General features: G+C 33.9%; 1 protein-coding gene across 1 annotated transcript in view; it reads left to right on the top strand.

The window, feature by feature from the left end:
- Positions 1-17712, top strand: part of LOC145664055 (dynein axonemal light chain 1-like) — a 48641-nt gene that overhangs the window by 14615 nt on the left and 16314 nt on the right. The window contains exon 2 of the mRNA XM_081730387.1: positions 9369-9517. Coding sequence (XP_081586513.1) covers positions 9369-9517 — 149 coding nt within the window. The remainder of the gene's footprint in view (positions 1-9368; positions 9518-17712) is intronic.

Here is a 17712-nt window from a genome sequence, read left to right as displayed (position 1 = left end):
AGCAGACGATTCCCAACTCCGCTTATGCTGCGAAGTAATTTTCTTTCAAAATATGTAAACAAAAACTTTGCATTCATTTATACGATATATACACCATTGAGTTTGGCAACGACTGCAGTAATTTAGTTGAGTTAAAATTTTGGTGCGTGAAGTATTGAGTTCTATCCATGCATTCTTGCTCTCTGTGTATTTTAAGTTACGTTATCGTATCTCAACTTTGTTTTTTTTTTAACTCCTGAATTAGTAATTATGAGGATCTAGCATAATTTGACCGAATCTAGCATAAGTTCGATCAGGTTTAGGAATAATTCCGAGCTGTGAGTCTGGCAACGCTGGTGGCGAACGACTTGGTCAACGGCTCGCGAAAGAAATCTGAAAATGGTGCGCCGTAATAATAATAACAAAAACAGTTTTTATAAACGAATATTAATACATACGAAAAGCTGTTTAAAGAATGAATTGTTATACTGACTTTACACGTATAAAAACATATACCATATACCAAACAGATTGAGCGATATGATTATAGCTGTTTTGAGACGAACACTTTCGAAGTCCAACTTCGGGTGTCTTCGGAAAACAGTAAACTAAAGCTGCTGGTTCGAACCTCCAAAGCCAACCTTAGTAATCGGGAAAAGATGTACAGATATGTTTTTCCTTCTGTTAAATATAATAAGACATGTTGAAATGGTATTAAGTGTAGAAAAAAGTAACATTGATTGAAATACTTAATGATACAATATTTCGAGACTATGTATTCACAGAACGTCGGTGTGTTATGTGTGAATATTGAATACAAATTTAAAAAATCGTGTAATAGCAATAAATAAGTTATGTAATATATTTATTTGCAGCTACTTTCATCGCAGATAACTTCTCAATATTCGCATTACAGCATTTAGGTAGAGCATATCGAAAATCGGATCGTGGTTCAAGACAAAAAACTAGCTAGCCCCAAACTGTCACGTAAGAAATTCACGAATCGCAAAAGTAAAGGGAAGAGATTGAGAGCGGTAATTCCTTAATCGCTCTCTCTCAACTCTCTCTTATCTGCATTTATACATATAAAAGTGTATGTATGTATGTTCCATCATAACTCATGTATGCCTAGAGGAGGGTTTCTCAACCTGGGAGTCGCGGCCCCTAGGGGATCGCGGAGATAGGCGGAAGAGACAAATATAGTTAGAATCTAATACCAGAAATTATTTTTAAATATTATTTTTAATTTTGTTCTGATAGGCATACTTTTATTTTTTATACACACTGTAAAGAACAATAAAAAATAAGTCTACTGAACATTTTCAAAGGGTGTAGAATTCGTGTTACTATTCGGTTCAAAGTCTCTTGTTGTCGCGAATTCTGTCGAGAAATTTGAAGCTTAAAATATACAAAACGATAATCATGCCTGTTGTTCTGTATGGTTGCGAAACATGGTCGCTTACTCTGAGGGAAGAACATAGACTGAAAGTATTTGAGAACAAGATCCTTAGACGAATATTCGGACCAAAGAGGAACGGGAATGGGGAATGGCGGAAACTTCATAACGAGGAACTACATAATTTATACGGTTACCCAACATTGTTAGGGTCGTCAAGTCTAGGAGGCTTAGGTGGGCAGGTCAGGTAGCTAGAATGGAAGAAAGTAGAAACGCTTTGAAAGTCTTGACTGGAAGACCAAACGGAAAACGACCATTAGGAAGACCTAGGGGCAGATGGGAGGACAATATTAAGATGGATCTCGCTGAGATAAGAATACAAAGTAGAAACTGGATCCAATTGGCTAAGGATAGAAGTCAGTGTAGAGCTTTTGTGAACGCGGCATTGAACCTCCGGGTTCCATAGGCCATAGAGTTAGTTAGTTGGTAGAGTTGTTTAAAAATGAATTTAAATCAAAGAGGTATGATATAAAACTAATGAGAACTGTATATAGAAATACTAGAAAAATACACATGAAACAAAACCTGCACATTGAAATACAATTAAAATTAAAACCTAATGAGATACCTAAGCATGGTGTAATTTAGTGCAGCAATGCCCGGTTCAATCTTCATGACGAATATTATCAAGCCGTTTTCAACTGATAAGCGATTTCTTATCTTTGTTTTAATGTTTACCATAAAAAAAAAAAACACTTTCGCACAAGTACGATATAGCAAATGGAATTATTACTTTTAAAGCAGCAATCACCAGACCAGGATATTCTTCTCTCCTCATCAGGCAGAACTTGTCCAAGTCTTCGTTACAGAAAACCAGTTGCAAAGACTTGTCGCATGATCATTCTATTATTTGGTCAAGAAGTTGTGGGCTTAGATCGGATACGTTAATGGCCTCTTCAATGAAGGAGTTTAACATCCATCTTGAACCAGCACCTTCGTCGTTGGGAATATAGATATTACAGTTACTGTATCCACTGTCAGTGCCGGGCGCCGAAGAGGGGCCACACATTTCGGAGGAAGTGTGTTACTCAAGTTAGGAAAGTGCATGTGCACATGTGTAAAATAGAAGGAAAAACGTAATAAAATGTGCTCAAAATTAAGGAAAGGTAGGGTTTATTTTGAAAATGTTATTGAGCTTCGTGCCAACCATGGTGGCGCTTCGTAGCTAGTCTGTCGACGTCACTCATATATACGGTGACATCGTACTATACTCTCGCCCCGGGCAATGATTTTCCATGGCACTGTTCACTATAAACAAAAAAAATGGATTCTACTATTATAGAAATAGGTATGTTAAAAATCCCACACAAGCTTATTATAAAACAAATTATAAAAGGGTCGCTGGCAAGAGCGTGTGATAAAAGGGGATCGTGATAGGAATTAGATTGAGAACCACTGGCCTAGAGTAATTTTAACCACATTTCTTATAGTTTCAAAAAGAGTGCTGTCGGGTTACCTATGGTGAATGGGAGGAGATACATATAAAAGATTGCTAGAAAATGATCGATATTAGATTCATAGTTTTCGGGGTCGCTTAGATAAATAGTGAGACTTTCAATTTCGCTTAACTCCGATTAAGCTCTCATTAGTAGGGATGGGCACGAACGACTTTTCTTTGAAACTCGACTCGACTCGAAACAGACATCTTTGAGGTCTACTCTTGGACTCGGCGCGAAAAATATCTTCCAACTCGACTCGGATTAGAGTCATATCGAACCAAAACGAGCCAAATCCTGTGTGTAGTCCTACCTAGACAATACATAGACAATAATTATTCTATCATCAATTATACTACTGTTACTACAAATAATAATAATAATAATAATAATAATAATAATAATAATAATAATAATTATTATTATTATTATTATTATTATTATTATTATTATTATTATTATTATTATTATTATTATTATTATTATTATTATTATTATTATTATTATTATGACAACACCGTGTACAAACATGAACGATAGATGGTTAGTAAAGGAATACTAAAAGCTAGTTGACTGCCGACGTCGGTAGTCATGAAGTCTATAAGGCAAGGACATCGTTCATTACCCTAAGCTGTAAGCGTCGGTGGACTACAGATGGTCAACTATTAACCTCTCGCCAGAAATTGGTGGCCCCGCAGCGACGATCCGTAATGGCCCAAGTTCCATATTGAAAACTTTACTACCAGCGGCAGAGACGCGATGAAACGCCAACGAACCACAAAATTACTCTCCCAAAATATGTTAAAATGCCTATATGTGTGATTTGTTTATATTTAGGTGAAACAAAAAAAAACACAAAACAAATACCCCGGGGTGGACGCGAACTATCAATATTACGATTACTAGGCACGTGTTCTTCTGACTTCCCCACGGAAACGATCATAAAAAGCTTGGTTGTTGAAGGATAAATCATTGACGTCTTAATTTAGCCAATCAGACAAACCCCTACATCTCGAGTTCTAGGAGGTCATACCGTGAACCGTTTCAGATTTATTGCTTTCTGGTGGAGTACTATCCATGCGCAAAATTTGAGCATAATAGCCGACATGCATCTTCGGTGCCTCTTATCTTTAGTACAATTTTAACCAGAGATGGTGTGGGTCAATGAAAATTTGATCCAGGACCCACCATGACCCACTATGACCCACCACCCAAATGACCCATTGGCCCACTCTGACCCATCAACCATCGTGATCCACTCTGACCCACCACCAACTATGAACCACTCTGAACCATTGCGACCAACTCCGACCTACCAAAACCCATCGACATCAACTCTGACCGATGACCCACGTCCTCCTCTCCATTGACTAAAGAGATTACACTTGTAATAAAACAAGACTGTGAAATTATCACTTATTGGAGTTTGAATTTCTACCGTCATTGGCTCAAGCACCTCTTTGTTACAATACTGGTGGGTCTGACCTTTACGATATATAATGGCAAAGTGTTTCTCATCTTCCGAATTAAAATGAATTTAAATTTATCATATGTAATTATTTCTTTGTTGCCTTACAGACACATTTCAGTAGAAAATAGGGTGAAATTTAAAAGTTTCGAATCAAGGAAAAGTAGACCAACGTAAAAAAAAAAAAAAAAAAAAAAAAAAAAGAGAGAAAGAGAGAAACTAATTTTCTATATAATTAAGCATGCCGTACTAATTGGAAATGCCCATGTAATTAAGTTTAGAATACACATTTTATAGCCATTTTTCTCTAACTTTATGGCTTGATTGCCTTATGCTCGGAACGCTCCATATATTAAACACCAGCTTCAGCAATTATAAATAGAAAGCAGTGGGTATAAAATTCAAAAAGAACTTTAGTTTGCATTACTCAATTTTTTTCTCAACTAATATCAATCGTTTTCGATTATTTTTACAAATCAACCCACTACCAATTTCCAATATATAGAAAATGCACCCCCGTCCCCCCGCTCATAAAAGACAATTTTAAAAAATGCCAGGGCATATTCTCTTTATTTTTAATAAAGAGTTATATGCTGAATTTCAGCTCTCAGTTGAACGGCTTGTGAGATACTAAATTTTTCGCAAAAATTCGGACTTCTACTCCCCCTAAGGATATGTATTATAATGAAAGTGACACGCGTATGATAACTTCCCAGTTGGGATTGGAGCCTGATTATATACCAAACGTCAATTCATTTGCCTTTGCAATTTGACCGTGATGATTACGCAGACATAGTTACTTTCAATTTTTTATGATACATATCCTTATTTCATATGTCACAGATGATTCAAAAATACTTTTTCAAGCAGTTAGCTCCTCTAGAATCTCACAGGCTGCATCCCAAAATCCAACTCCTACTATCCTATGACAATCCAAAAGTGACTGAACTTTTTTTATTAGGAACAAATGACAAAAGAAAAATGGAGATCTTGAAAATAAAATGTAGAAAAGCTCGGTGCCCCCAATAACTCCATATTTCTCCGCCCCTTCATTCCGAACTGAAAAATAAAACTTAATTCGAATATGGTCAATTAGTGAATTAATTACAGTTAAATTCCACTCACTACATGCTACAGCTACAACTATGTAAGAAAAAATAACAACTGTGAAACATGTTCTGAATTACTATTACATTTCTTACGCTATTATTAAACATATTAGAATAGTAAAAGAGGATTGCTCGTGAAATAGTATATTTGCTCATGATTTTTAACTTTTTCATACGGAAAAAATTAAAATATTATTCAAGTTTTAAAATTTGCACTCTGCAAATATTTTGCCCTCTAGGCAATGGGACTAATGTGGACTAATGGGAAATGCTGCACTGTTAGCGGCGCTGAAAACTTATGATTCGATTCTAATATCGGTTGATTTCGATATCTTTATGTCGCTACGTAACCACCCTGGGTGCTAATGGGAGCTTAATTGGACTTGAATTGAAAGTAGAGCTATTCACCTAAGCGACCACGAAACTATGGATTCAATAATAATATCGACCCGTTTCTAGCATTTTTTATATGTATCCCGACAGTACTCTTTTTCCAGACTGTAAGAAATATAGTTAAAATTGCTCTAGATATATCAGAATTATGTTGAAACACACACATAAATCCACTTTTATATTCTGTATAAATAGAGAGAGAGTGAGCGAGCGAGCGAGCGAGAGAGGGCGACTCAAGGCATCACCACTTCCACATTGCAAAAGCATATATCAGGAATTGAATTGAAAATCTATGTAAAGACTTTCTGCTGTGGCATGCTTCATAAGGACAATTCCAGTCTGCTCACGTGACCTTTGGGGTTCATGAATTTTTTTGCGAGCGTTCCGACTTTGGATTCTCTGTTTATACCCTCTGTTTATGCATCGAATAACTTTTCAAGAACATAAATGACATTCTATATTATGAATGTTGAGAATTACTCTCTATATGACAAATAGCTGCAAATAAATACACTACATGATTTATTTATTGCTATTGAACGAGTTTCTTAACTTGTATTTACATCCCCATATATAATACCGACCTACTGTGAAAATTATCTCAGATGTTATATTTTAAACATAATAATTACTATGTTCTGCAATTATTATGTTATATATAAACAACTTATGTATTTTAATATAATTATTTTATATAATTTTTCATGCATTGCGGAAAATATAATTTCAAAAAAAGTATTGACTCAGATTGGACTCGAACTCACAACCTTAGGATTTGAAATCCGATAGCTTACCAATGAGCCAACACAACGACTTCTAGAACTAAGCTTCTAGCGATGTATAACGTATCTCAAGATAATTATGACATTCATATCCATTACAAACGCTGTTTCTGTTCTACTTTGACTTTTATTTTAGTACTCAGGCGATAATTATGTTCTATTTCTTAACTTTGAGCATTCTTTTACATATGGAAAGATTCTTTAACGTATTTAAATGTTCCATTACGTATAGAGAGCTAAATGACAAACAAGCATGTGCTCATATTAATAAAAGATTTCGAAATATTGTATCATTAAGTATTTCAATCAATGTTGCTTTTTTAAACACTTGGTAACAAGTCTTATTATATTTAAAAGAAGAAAAACACATCTGCAAACTTTTTCCCGATTGCAAAGGCTGGCTTGGAGGTTCGAACCTGGCTTACTTTTTCCCGAAGATACCCGAAGCTGGACTTAGAAAATTTTTGCCTCAAAACACCAATAAAGAATGCGCTCAACCTTTTTGAGACAAGGTGTACATTTTCAATAGGATTATTTAATATATCGAACAAAATTAAAATTTCAAACTTTAGAATGGCTTTATTGAGCAGTTTTAAGAATTTTCATTGTTTTAATGTTGTGTCTTTTAAACGGTTGTTATAGGCCTACGTAATATTTTTGGGATGTACTATATTGACCTACCAAATCAGTACCTCAACTAATTGTAATCGTTCAGAGGTGAATTTTTTGAGCAGTTTTAAGAAATAGATTATCTCTTTCTTTTCATATGTTGTTTATATTGTAAATAAAGAGAAATTCAATTCAATTCAATTCAATATTGTGGTTCATATGTAGGGTATACTGTATGATACAAGGATCTTATAAAATAGATACGATACAAGGCCCTTACAATAAAATCTTGAAGCCATACGTCACAATTTCACCACCCCTACTGTGCCCACTCCGCCCAATAGGACCGCAATGTTTTGAGCCAACAATCATGCCGGAAACGAAAGTAGCCAATCAGACGATGGCAGAAAGAGTAGCCAATCAGAAGTGTATATGCTCGGTTGTTTTTTGGCTTCATCGATTTCATAGGATGAAGATACATATGGGCAGATCCTCTATTTATAACATCCTTGGTATATGTCGATTCTTCGTTTTTCAAGTTGTTTCTTGACAAGGGGAACAAGATGGCGACGGACATCTTTACATCTGGAGTGTCATGCTCCTACAACAGTGCAATTTGTTCATAATTTTAAATTTTGACAAAATTTAATTTCTTTACAACTGTTATATATTATTACATCTTCTTTATATGTCCTGAGCCTCTAACCCCCAAGTAATTTTACAAATAGTGTAAAAACAAATTTACTTAGAACAGACGAATTCGTCCATGTTGGAACGCGCCATTTTATACAAATCTACGTTTTCAAAAACAATTAAAACAAATTTAGTGAAGCAGTCCACTGGGCTATAAGGCTGGGACTTTCTTTATAAATCTTCCGAAAGGGAGGTAACTAGAACTACTCTGATTTTCACGAAGCTTTGTAAACAATGCAGACTGCAGTGCAGAAATGTTGCCAACTAATTAAACAAAAAATGTTATATGTAATTTTGTGCTAAGAAATGAATAAATAAACAGAAGGGAGGAGAAACAATTAGATTAAAAATGAAGTGACATGGGCTTGGGATAGGAGAATCAGGAACCATTTTCTCTCGTTTGCAGTGGCGTACGCACTGCTCTCCTGAATCTTCGAACTATTATGTAAACACAGACACGCACCAGGAGGAAGAAGGACAGAACGTTAAATTTCTTTTACCAGTATAAATTACAACTAAAACTTACAATCCCAACTCCTAAAATTTCCTCTAGCTGAAAATCTCTCTAAAATGGTGGGAATCAGAACCACTATTACATGATGACTTAGTGACCCTACTAGCAGACCTATGGTTGGATGGATGAATTAAAGTTTATCATCCCTTCAACAACAAGGTTCTATGAGATGTGGACCTACAGCCTAACGAGCAATCCGAACTGATTGAACTCCCTCCGGAAATCGAACGCGGATCTCCCGCCACAAAGGAGTTAATTATCGGATCTAGAAACATGTGCAATTGTACACACCACTTCTATTCAAAATTGAGCTCTTGGGGGACCGCGGTCGCTCAGTGGTAGAACGTTCACCACAGGAACATGGAGTCCCTGGTTCGATCCCAGCTCGCGCCAAGTGAACCTTGTGGTGGACAAACACCGTGTGCGTGGGGTTCTCCCGTTTCCTCCCACTTTCATCATTCCACCATTTCATTCATTCCACTTTCATCACCATCGTCTCCTTTAGCTTAGCCGGCATAACGTGGGACGTAAAACTCAGAAGATTTAATTTCATTTCATTTCAAAATTGAGCTTCTTGTATGTTTCCATTACAGGCGAGCGAGTGTTTGAAACAAGCAATTGTTCATTCTTCAAGAACTTGAAAACTGCTGAATTTACTTATTTATTGAATCGAGAATTTATTATTTTCTTTCCTTTGTTATATGTAATAAAATACCTAAGTATAAAATATATTTTGAATCATCGCGACTTATCCTTTCATTTGATATCCAACAGAAAAGTTACGCCATAAACAAATATCAGTCATGAGAGTATGAAGAGTCTATATACATCTTATTCATTTCTACTTCCTTATTAAAGAGGTTTAAAATAATTTTATGATAGTGTGATTAGATATCATTGTGATTATTATATTTTTTTATTTTTTAAAGGGAGGTGGTACAACAATTAAAGAAGCTATTGCAAGGTGGGAAGAAAAAACAGGTAAACGTGCCTCGGAAGCAACTGAAGTACAACTGTGTTTTCTGTGGCCACCAATTGAGAAGATGGACAATTCACTCTCTATGTTGACAAATGTTGTGTAAGGCTTATATATGCATGTTCTTATCTATAAAATTATATTCTTTAATGATCGAATTTTGAAAACGTTAAAGCCACTTTATGAACGGGGAAAGGCTCAAACAAAAAATGTAGGTGATATTTGCATGTTCTGTTTTTAATTTTGCATGTTGTTTTTTAAGAGTTTTTAAATTTGTAGAAAACGATTTTGTTAATATTTACATGTATTTTTATTTTTGTATGTTTTAGAGTTTGAGACTACGTAAAAACGATGTAGCTAGTATTTGCATATTGCATTTCCAGTTTGACATAATGTACGTTTATTTTTGTATCTTGCTTAATAGTTAATAAATTTGTCAAATAAATGATGTAGTTAACATTTGCATATTGTATTTTTATTATTATAGGTTGTACTTTATTTTTACACGTTTCTATTTAAAAGTTTTCAACTTCGTGAAAACGATGCAGTTAATATTCGATATTGTCTTCTTATTTCTTACATAATGTAAATTTGTGTTTGCTGTGTTGTTCTTTAAATTTGAACAAGCGATGTAGTAAATTTTTAGATGTTGTTATTTAAGGGTTTTTTTAAATTTCATAGATACAATTTAGATCATGTTTGCATGTTCTTTTTTTCCATTATTAGTTTTCAACTTTGAGAAAAGAATATAATTTCACGTATTTCACACACATTTTTAAAAATGAACGCTTTATTCTTAGACAACACTAAACTGAGTACAACGTAAGTTTAATATTTTCAAAATATAATAATAATAATAATAATAATAATAATAATAATAATAATAATAATAATAATAATAATAATAATAATAATAATAATAATAAAAAGTGAAAAATAAATTATTAAAATGATTGTACTAATAGGAGTGTAATTTTTTTAAACTGTACATAATTATGATTTTTCACAAGAAACAAAAGGAAGCTTTTAATACTACAGTAAGAGATTGTTTTACATTGTTATAATTTTACGAGCGTCTATTACACTTTAAACACAAACTATTTAATAATTATCCAAGAATACATGAGGCGCCTAGTACCAAAGCTTCCAAATCCATTTTTTTTACCGAAATTTAATTGTATATTGCTTGTTATATGTTTCATCTAAATAAATTCCATGGAAACAGAATTTTGTTTAAAAGCTTAATATTTCATACTAAAAATAAACTAGTTCAAATATGGAACTTGTACGTGTCTATATGGAGCTTCACCGCATATTTTGCGAGATTACTCGAAACTAAGTAAAATGGATGTGGTGGGTTTTGATACTAGGCGCCTCATATAATGAATCTTTCACAATGAGTATTATTGAAATGATAAAATTAATTACACTTACGAGAATATAAATACAGTAGGACGTCGATAATCCGAACGTCAAAAATAGGAACGCGGTCCCTAGAAGCTTTTTACATTTTGTCTTAGCGCTAGCGATAAACAAACAATAGGATTGTCCGCCAACATTGTGTGAAGTCAGTGTTTTTACAAAAGCTCATTCATATGTAATTGTTTGTCATACATATTTTTACTTTTATTTTCCCTTAAGCCTATGTAAGTTAAGTTTTAAGTGTGAGTTACAAGAACAGTGTGATTTAGTGTACGAGCAGGTTCTTCAGAAACATTAAATGTAAGTAGCTTTACATACGGTATTGTAATTACTGTATGTACTGTATAACCACTGTATCGATAAAAGAGCATACCGTACAGTATATTTAAGCCTAAATCGCATTTTCTTGGTCATTTTCAAAAATCCGAACTACCTGTGGTCGCAATTAGTTCGGATTTTCGATTTTCTACTGTAATTAAATAATAGTACGAATTAGTTACTTATTGCAAACAGTATCGTCTTTTACTAACAATAAGAATTAGAGAAGGCTAATAAGAAATAGTAAATATTACAATATTCTGACCATATTGGTTCGAATATGTTACTTCTAGGAAGCATTTTTAAAACCCCAGTATTAGTAAAGACTAATAGGAAACTGTAAAAATTACGATACTCTAACTTACATTGGTTCGAACTAGTTACCTTTACGAAACAATTTTAAAATCAAGTATTAGCAAAAACTAATACAAAACGATAAATATTCTAAAATAATTGAAAAATAGAAGAGAAAAATCAAATTTCAACTGAAAACAAATATCTTAAAGTTAGAAGAGGTGTACAAATAAAATAAGGAAACAGAATACAAACATTTTTAGAATATATTTTTATTTCATAATACATCTGACGATTTATTTTGCAACTACATGGATATATAGAGAATTACTTGTATTAGTTTAAATTACATAAATACATTCTTTCAACCAGTTAGGATTATCAGTTACTAACAGGAATCTCTGTTGCGTAGCATCGATTTTGGATTTAAGTTATTTACAACATCCTACGCGTGTATTCGGAAACAAGTTTGAAACATTCCATTTAAAATTCAGTATTAATAAATACGTATTTGTTTCTAAACAAAGTTCTTCTATTTTTAACAACGAATATTAACACATGTTAATATGAACCTCTTAAATGTTGTATTAAGTGACTCATTAAGAATAATGTTACACATTATATAAGAAATCTTTTTCTAAGTATACGGCTCTTATAATTTCAATATTTTCTCTGTTCTAAAAAAGATTAAATAATGCATATGAAAAATGTCTATTCATCAATTTCGGTAATGTGAATACTTTAAAATGTATTTAAAATTCATCAAATATTTGTGTACAAAGCAGAACACACCATGCGTTAAACATAACATTTCAAAGCTACAACTGTCACTTTGATGTTCCTCGAAGATAGTGCGATTGTTAAAACATCTATCACAAAATAATTTATATGATTGTATATAACTGATTATACACCTTACTACAACTTTTCATTTACGTTAAATGAATCTCAATTATGATCACAAATTAAGGGTAAGGGTAAAAAAACAAGGAAGGTCACAAAACAGTATTTTCGAGAAAACGACGCTTTAATATTGAAAACCGCGTACAAAATGAATAGGGTTAGTCAAATTGCCCCTTTCCATAGACATTTCTACATTTACACATGCATGGCATATACAGTCAAATAGTATCAAGTCATCAACAGATAAGGCAAAGCACCCGTTACAGCACACACAAGGACATTCCTTGTTTTTCCCCTTACCTTTCAAATGTAATTTATATAGGTAACCAAGAAAGTTCTGTCGCTTTTTCACCCACCTCCTTCGAACATCGATGTCAACTAAGACATCTGGAAAATCAAAAATAGTCCCCATCAGCATCGATGACCTTCTGCCAACGTTCTGGAAGGTCATGGATTCCATCGCGATAGAACTTGGTGGGCCGTGAAGCGAAGAAGGTATCAAGTGCATTTTGTACCTCTACTAGGAATCTGAACTGACGTGCTCTAAGGTGATTGTCCAAAAAATGGAACAGGCGATACACGGACGGTGCAATGTCAGGGGAGTATGGCGGATGCAATAGTGATTCCCATCCAAGGAGAAGAATGGTGTTCCGGGTCATTCTAGTTACATGGAGCTTAGCGTTGTCCTGTAACAGGAGAACCCCTTTGCGATTCAGAAGTGCTGGCTCGAGAGTTTTAAGTTTTTCTTGAACACGGCTCAACTGCTGACAGTACATACTTGCATTGATGTTCTGACCAGCTGGTAGCAGTTTCCGATGCACTATGCCGCGAGCAGTCCACTAAACACAGAACCTTCTGGTGCAGTGCTGGTTTCAGCTGTTTTAAAACCGGTTCATAGGATCCTAACGATTGATGACGGCGCCGTAAAGCTTCGTATAGAACTCATTTCTCATCACATGTCAACAGCCTCTTGATAAATGGCTCCTTCCTCAGACGAGACAGCAAAGAAACACCTTCTGACCCAGAGTCAAATCATGTGGGCCATCGACCAACATGCAGTGCTTCCCAAGTTGATGGAGGTGCTGCCGAATTGTTTCTCCACTCACACTGAATTGTAGTCCAAGTTCCTCACATGTCTGACCACTGTTAAACTTAATTGCTGCATGGATCTTCATTTTGTACAGGTGTTGGTCTTCCGGTACGTGAAGAGTCTTCGAGTGTTTCGTCACCGTCCTTAAACTTGTTCAACCACCGCTGCATTGCCCGCGTAATCACGACACCCTCACCAAAAACCTGCCATATCTTCCGCCCCGCTGCAGCGGTGTTTGATCCCCGTTTCAGCTCGTACATCATACACGCCCTTGTGATGCTGTGTGGAGGTCCTGTGTTCACTCTTTCCTTACGCAAGTTCACAGTATAACTGAACTGCCATAAACAGTTAGTATTTTGGATATACCCACACCAACAACTGACCTTCGCTTTATCTCCATTTGCATTCAACTCACGGTTTGAGGGCCAATTGAACACAGACCTCCACAAAAAGTGACAGGACTTTCTTGGTTACATTTATATAAACATTTTTATCCTTGTTTGGAAACAATTCTATCTAATATTTTAAAATATTCTATCTAATATTTTTTAAATAATCTTCTGGAGTTACTAAACGACACTGCTAGTAGGTTTGATTCCCAAGTTTATTTCAATAGTCTTTCTCCTTCCATCAGCCATGAGAAATTTATTCGGCGAATCTATATTGCTGAAAGTTGTTTAAATATTAAACCAAAATGTTTTAAAATAGGAGTATAGAAGTATATATTTAAATGATGTCTCGTAGATGTGTAATCGAATAATTATGAAGCAACACGGCTTGTGTTAAATTTTTAGCTCATTCTTTGCGTCGGTACACAGAACTTGAGATTTGAAAGGAATTTGTTCGACCGTTTTGTAATGTTAGCCTTTGAGTAAAAGGGGTCATGTGATAAATTTCAATATTATATTCCTAAATTTAAAGCAAAAATTTCTAATTGTGAATTGCAGGAGCATTATCGAACAACATTGTAAATGCAGCATGTAAACGTCGATTAAATATTTGATACCTCGGAAGCAGTAGATCTTATTAGATAAGCAATGTAATATTTGGTGAATACATCAACGATGACAGGATCAAATCGAGCTTGATTATTACTAACTGAATACGGTAATAAAATATCTAAACCTAGCAATGCTCTCAGGTGAGAATAAGCGTTAGAAGACAATAAATGACCTGGAGGATAATGGTAAATTATATACATTTTACACAGTCTTTAGTATATTGTTAATATCTTAACATTTCCCAATGTTATAAGATCAGAGCTCATCCAATTTTGAGATGAGACAAAATGTTTTATCAGTTCTGCATGATCGAGCTATGATAAAACTTAATAATGACATCTGTTAAAGTTCAGGGGATACAAATTTTCCATGACTCTGGAAACTGAAAATCTCTATTAAAACAAAATGCCATTGTCCAATTTATAATATATAAACCAGTTTGGAGGCTTTCGTGTAAGATTCCTCACATTCCTTACCTTCCAGTCCAGAAATAATTGTTACGTAATTGATGTCTTGGTGCTGAAGACGATGTAACTCATCCAGTGAAATATTTGCAACATCATTCTTATGTACTTGTAACTGATAAACACGCTATGCGAGTAATTCCTTAGAAGGAAATAAACGTGAAGTTGCATCAACGCATACATTTTGGGAGCCTTTCTAGTATTTAATTTCATAGTCTAACTGCTGTAATTCTATGCTCCATCGTAAAAGGTATGTATTACAAGGTTTTGTATTATCTAACCAACTAAGATTCTTATGGTCCGTAATAAAATATCATGACCAATTAAATGTTGACGCTATTTCCTAATTGCGAATATAAGAGCTAAATATTCAATCTCAGATACACTGTAGCTAGATTCTGGTGGCGTTAATATCCTACTAGTAAACTAAATGACACTTTTAATCATTTATGTATTAACACAGTCACACTAATGCCTAACAGTGAAGCATCTGATTCCATATAATAATGCAAATTTAAATCAGAATGAGTTAACATAACATCTTGACAAATGTCTGACTTAATTTCTTGAAATGCTTTTCATGGTAATCCCACTTTCACTTTCCTTAAATATTCAAATAGTGGTTTATTTTTCAGATAAATTAGATACCAAAAAATCAAAAACAAGTTAAAAAGACCTATCACCAATTGTAAAATTTTCAGAATTGTGGGTGTGGAAATTTCTTAACTGCTTCTATGTTCTTTTGATCGTTGCCAATACCCTGTGGATTGATCTGATAACCTAAAATGATTTCGAGCTTGTACAGAATAAACATTTTTTAATAAGATTATTCTCGAAGTTTGTCTTGTAGCAGCAATTGAAGATGTTCTTCAAAAGTGTCAGAGAAACAGGCAAGATCATCAATATATCGCAAAATTTGCGCATGTAATTTAGGTCCTATTGATTTCTGTAACATTCATCAACAGAGAATTACCATTCTTGTAATCAAAATACGTGATGTGATATTGATAATGTTGGTCTTCGAAATTGAATATATACTTTGTAACATAGGAGTAAACAATACTTGATTGCTCGACCTGACCATAGCAAGAGATGTCATGAATGGGTTACCTTGTATTTTAAATAATAGTTTTGTATACTTTCATATTTGGTTTGCCGTTCTACATTCTCATTAAATAGCCTTAAATCCCTTAAATCAACACACACTCGGGATATCCATTTTTCTTAGTTAAACTAAAATAGGCTTAGAATTTGTAGAATAGCTGTGAATGATTAAGTCTAAATTTAATCTTTTCTGAATTTCTTCCCTAACAACAGGTAAATACTTATGAGGCATACGATAATGTTGAAGAAATAATGGTTTGTCAATTTTCACTTCCATGTTAAAGAACTCTCATCTTGACCATCAGAAATTTCCTCAAAAATACATTCTCTAGGCAAAATATCTAAAAGTGCTTTCAAATTAGTGTTCTAAATAAATTTTCCCATTACTGATATCAATATTGCGATACAAAGCTGTGTATCTAACCCTAAGATATGGTCTTGGTCAAGTGATTCGGTGACACTTTCAGATTGACGAAATTGTCATTAATCGTACGATGTACAGTAATTAACGCATAACCTCGAACTTTTCGTTCCACAGATCTACTAAAATCTAAATCTTTCAAATGTGCATCGTCAGATCTAAACAATTTAGGTGCTGTAACATCTTCACTAATGCGCTTCCATAAATCTGAACTCTTACAGAGTACATACGAATAAATAAATTAGATGGATTTTTATCTGTATGAAGAAATCCTTATATATATATATATATATATATATATATATATATATATATATATATATATATATATATATATATATATATGTGTGTGTGTGTGTGTGTGTGTGTGTGTGTGTGTAAACTTAACCTTAAAAATATCTAACAATTTATGAAATTATATTAAATAAAATACTTTGTTGGTTGGCTACACAAGATAAAAGTTGACCTTTTCTATCTTTATGACCATACGAAGCTGCTAGCAATGAAAGTTTTCTTTCCGAGGGAGGGACAACTTTTGTCAAGGGGAAAATCTCCGGTCAGTTCCCAGAATGTACAACTGTTCAAGATAAACTCATAGAACTAATTTCGAGGTGGAATTCAGTAAAACACAACGCTATGAAAATCTGTTCCAAATAGCTTGTCATTTGACCAAAAAATAAATTGCCGTGATTATAACAATTACAAAATTATTGCTAACTTTTATGTTAAGTTACGAAGGTGCAGGACAAAAAATACATCTCCTGCATCTGTTTAATTAAATCTGTGCAAGTAAATGATACGTTCGTATTTTGTGTATGATTTTTTCCCACTTTTTACTGAGTTTTCTTCATTTAACCGCATTTTTTTTTCAAGTTTGAAGTTTCCGACAGTGATAGAATAATCATATTTTTTAGACATTAAAATAAATAAAAGTTAGATTCAAAAATCCGGGTTTATCAAGTTTCTAAACACCCTTTGCTGACAAGAATGAAGTTTAGTCCATTGATACGGTCTAATATAGAAATTTTTGCGACTTTTGAATTGCAACTTGGCTTATTTTCATAAAAACAGAGTTGGTAACAATACTGATGACCATTGGTTCTCCTCATAAAAACTTGGAACCCTAACAGAAAATTTATCTGGGAAATATGATATTCCCAGACAGCTCGCCATGGTATGAAGTGTATCTTTGGTACACCAAACTTTGTGTTTATTTACGTACAGCGGCTCGAAATAATTACGTGATGATAATACCATTTTCTCACCCTGTCCTCCATATA

The sequence above is a fragment of the Thermobia domestica genome, chromosome 11 (assembly GCF_964235325.1).
Source record: "Thermobia domestica chromosome 11, izTheDome1.hap1.1, whole genome shotgun sequence".
Lineage (NCBI taxonomy): Eukaryota > Metazoa > Arthropoda > Insecta > Zygentoma > Lepismatidae > Thermobia > Thermobia domestica.
Note: the sequence above shows the minus strand (reverse complement) of the source record. Positions and strands in the feature narration are given on the sequence as shown.